At 25.7% G+C, this 4,739-nt stretch overlaps 1 protein-coding gene across 1 annotated transcript in view; it reads left to right on the top strand.

Annotated features, from left to right (window-relative positions):
• Window positions 1–1,807, top strand: part of LOC105620618 (putative glycerol kinase 5) — a 10,861-nt gene extending 9,054 nt beyond the window's left edge. Inside the window, exons 9-12 of the mRNA XM_012202111.1 lie at window positions 275–369; window positions 771–934; window positions 1,213–1,346; window positions 1,665–1,807. Coding sequence (XP_012057501.1) covers window positions 275–369; window positions 771–934; window positions 1,213–1,346; window positions 1,665–1,807 — 536 coding nt within the window. The remainder of the gene's footprint in view (window positions 1–274; window positions 370–770; window positions 935–1,212; window positions 1,347–1,664) is intronic.
• Window positions 1,808–4,739: the final 2,932 nt, after the last annotated feature.

The raw sequence follows: 4,739 nt of genomic DNA, 5'->3' as shown, positions 1-4,739 counted from the left end.
TNTATTATTATTATATACTACTATTATATATATATATATATATATATATATATATATATATATATATACGAATCATGTCTTATTGCTTTCTAAATATATATTGAAAAATATTTTACGCTCTAATAATTGCGAGGGTTTACATAGGGGCTTACACTGTATAAATAATATACATGTAAGTTTTTAAAGCAAAAAGTAATATTTTTATTTCTTTGAAGGAATTTTATATATATAGTACCATTACATGTACATTGATTTCTATTTACGTTTGCTGCAGGAATTATAAACAATGTTTCGGAAACATCCGATGCGGCAAATTCGGTTAATGACACCGATGGAGTATATTTCATTCCGGCATTCAGCGGATTACAAGTATGTTTTATTATATTAAATTATTTAATCAAAAAGTCATATATAAGAATATTATAAAATCATTTCTTCTCACACAAAAATATATACGTTTTTGTAGTTTAATCAAGAAAATTATTTTCTCTAAACATTTCTTAACTATAAAAATAAAAGACAATATATATTTAAAAATATATATTATATCTTTTAATTTTAATAACAAATATATATAAAATATTATTGCAATTTTTACTTAAACTAATATTTTTATTTAAACTAATATTTGAAAAATATTTTTTATTTATTTTATAACGTTCAGAAGAAAAAGAAAACATTAAAGCATATAGATATATAATTAAAATAAAAAATAATAATGGACCTGTGCGAAAATATATAACTATACTATACATCGCTTATTATTTCAGGCGCCCATAAATGATTATACAGCTGCAACTGGTTTCTTCGGTTTGAAGCCCACTACAAAAAAAGAACACATTATTCGATCTCTCTTGGAAAGTCTCGTTTTTAGGATACAGCTACTTTATGAATGCTTATGCAAGGAAACTTCTTTTACATATCAAAAAATAAAGTAAAAATTATACAATGATGTGCTTAAAAATCTATATTTATAATCTGCATAATTAATGATACAAAAACTATTACAATATTATAAAAGAGAAAGAAATGTTTTGTTTATCTGTACTATTGATTTCTAACTTCTGCTATTTCTAATGTAACTTTATTTTAATATTTAAATATTTATATATAAACATAATTGATAATAATTGATAATATTGATAAATTGATATTGATAATAATATTTATATATAATATGGTATTGAACCAATACAAAATATTATTCTTTAGAGTCGATGGTGGAGTTACAAAGAATGATTTTGTTATGCAATCATTAGCTGATTCGACGGGATTGGAAGTGGAGCGTCCGGTATCTGTCGAAATGTCCATTTTAGGAGTAGCTTTTCTGGCTGGTTTACAATGTGGTACGAAAAAATCTCTATTATTATAATACTTCATCTATATTTTATATTTTATAATTGAACAATTTATTAGAAATTAATATTACTTTTTTTTATGTCTCAAATTCGTGCGGTTCTTTGTGTTGCACTATCCTTAATTCAAGTATAATTTAGAGTATTCATTTATTAACTTTTAATTGCTCCGACAAATTATTGAACGCGCATTTTTAAATAATATAATAATCGAATATTAAAAGTTATACGATTAAATACACATAACTGTACTTACAATGATAATATATAACTTTTAATATATTGTTTAATACAATAATTTCAATACAGGAATTTGGAAGAACAGAGAAGAACTATTAGAATTCCGTCAAACGGACAAAATATTCAAACCAAACGAAGAATCGCGATTATCTTATCAATATGCGCTGCATCAATGGAAACGCGCAGTGGAGCGATTTAAAAATTGGTATTGATACATTATTAAATGTAAGATTAAATCTATAATCAAATTTAATCTAAGGTGAGTGATTATATCGTTCTTTTATACTAAAACAGTGATTATATTTGACAGTGATTATATAGTGCCAATTTGACACTATAATATCAAATTTAATTATCGTTTTAGTATGAAATACTGTAGAACACAAAAAACACAACAGTGTAATAAATAAAAATAATTGTTAATGATATTGGGATATATTAGAATTTTTTATAATATGCAGGGTTATTATACATTTATATATTGATCAATCAGTATTTAGTAATAAGAATTAAAACAATTACATAAAATAATAGTATAGAAAGTAGTTTTTTCTAAAACGCGAAAATTCTATTAATGATATTACTTTTGTCATTTGTATTATATTGCAATATAATTTCAATATAATTCTCAATTAAAATGAAAATTTTAATAATCCAATTTCAGATCATATCAATAAAGTGAAAACATATCACATTTATCGCGTAATGCAAGGCTATTATAGTTCTCATAAGTCATAATATACAATCTAAAAATATTTTTATGCAGATCATTAAAAAAATTAATTTCTTGAATTATTTTCCTATAAAATTTAATAATTTAAACAGAAAAATAGAAATATATTATACAATTGTATGTACAATACTTTTTGTATAAACAATAATTATATTATATTTTGTAAATAATAAAATTAAGATTACACTTAATCTATTTATACATAGTCAACTTATTTTTTATCATATATTATTCAATTTATCTTTGTAGAATACGCACGTACATCAATTTCCATGAGTGTAACTCAAAAAATAATATTAAGATTTTATATTTATACTTCATTTAATTAAAATTAAGATCGCAAATGGTGCATTATTTTATCATGTAATTTTATAATAAAGTGCTAAATATGCTGCAGATTACTATTATTTATTACCGCTGGTTAAACTTGCTTCTCGGTAGCGAGGGAAAGTCAAACAAGGATAACCGAATGAGTAATTGAAAGTGTATAACATACACTACTAGCGTGTAATAAATGAAATTGCATGACCTACGTAAGCTGATACATATTAGGACACGAGATCGCTTATCACTTATTAGTTGCTAACTGGCTACAATGTAGAATTCATTAAGAATAACACGCATCTCGTCCAAGTCAAATTTAGTCTTACAGACATAGAATAGGCTACCTAGTTTTTTCCATATTTTACGACAACTTGGTCGTATTCACAGTTAAACGGCAGCTTTCAGTGTCTGAAATTTATTGTTTGTACGACTATCGTTTCAACGAAAAAACTGTGTTCAACTACATGTAAAATTGAAAAAACAATTTACACTTATTCATAAAGTTAATCATAGCGTTATTTAATATAATTACATATTTATTACTATTTATACAAATTAATCAATTTAAATTGATTTATTACTATTTATACAAATTAATCAATTTAGATTGATAGTGAATGGTTCATCACAAAATGATGTCGGGTGTGAAAAATTTGAAACAGGCAGTTATGCCTATTATATGGCTCAATTGTATATTTTGCATGGGAATATTCGAAATACCCATAAATCGCCCACGATATTTTCTGAGTATTTCCTACGTCATCTCGATAATGACTGGATATTTCATCATATTTTACAAAGGAATTCATAGCTTCCTGCAAGCGTTTGCTTTTGAGTTTGTAATATTTCATTATGTCTTGGGAGTCCATGTCTTAGTTGCTGTTTTAGCTATAATTCTGTTTTGGTGGAAATCAGAGGTATGTAACAAACGTAAATTTAATGTAAAATTAGTAGATATGGTATATTAAAATTATGGAAAGATTACTAACGGAGTTACAGAAATATCGGTTAGCTAATTTCAAAATATGTTAATAAAGAATTTTTTTTGTTATATTCTTTTTGTAAATATAAAACAACATTAAGTAATACATTTGAGATAGATAGATTGAATATATTGAGATTGTGTAGATTTTTTCTCTTGACATCATGATATTTTATGTTTTCGAATAATTATTATTAAACAAATTTACTAATCTAATGAATTTCGACATTTAAAGAATATGAACAACATAATTAAGAGCAATGGTATAGCGGACCGTACTTTAAACACGCTGGGCATAAAAATAGAATATAAGAAAACCTCCCGCAACATTCTAAATTTTGTGGCTATCTGGTCGGTGTGCACGATAACAGTAAACATCTTGTATATAATATGGCTTTATCATAATGTTGGATGCTGGATTGCTCTTTACAGCTGCATATGTATCTGTTTTCCAGTTACGATAAATTCTGTAGTAGAGCTTACCTTCGCTTCGCTTATCAGGCAAGTAATATATTTCTTAAAAAAATATTTACGTATCTTATAAAAAATTTATCTAAAATACAAAAATTGATAAGATTTCTTTAGAGATTTCTTTATCTTGATTTCCAACATATTTATTAATCATAATAATGTTTTTTTAATATAAAAATTATGCGTTTCGCGGGTTTCCTCCAGATGTCCATGTCCAGATCCATTCTTGAAATGCTAACGTTTCATGAACCTTGCAGTCCACTTCATATACTGATGTCTTGCCCTGATGCTGCTCCTTGTCCTGTTGAAGAAGACTGCAAGTTTCACGAAACGTTGGCATTCCAAGAATGGATCTGGATACGGAGAAAATCTGCGAAACGCATAATCTTTATACAGAAAGTACCCACGGAAGCTTCAAGAATATTAATGTTTTTTTAAATTGTTGCAATGGAAAGTAAATATAATAACACTACTCTTTTTATTTGAATACTGATTAAAATTACAATGTGGCAGATGTATTAAAACCAGATTTCAAAAGACAAATATTCTAATCAACGATGTAATGCTCTGTGCAAATGAATCACATGCCATCAAGATTCGTAATAAGCATGAAAATACATCTATTACATTTATA

The sequence above is a fragment of the Atta cephalotes genome (genome assembly GCF_000143395.1).
Source record: "Atta cephalotes unplaced genomic scaffold scaffold00002, whole genome shotgun sequence".
Lineage (NCBI taxonomy): Eukaryota > Metazoa > Arthropoda > Insecta > Hymenoptera > Formicidae > Atta > Atta cephalotes.
The sequence above is the reverse complement of the archived record's forward strand: the minus strand, read 5'-3'. Positions and strand labels throughout refer to the sequence as shown.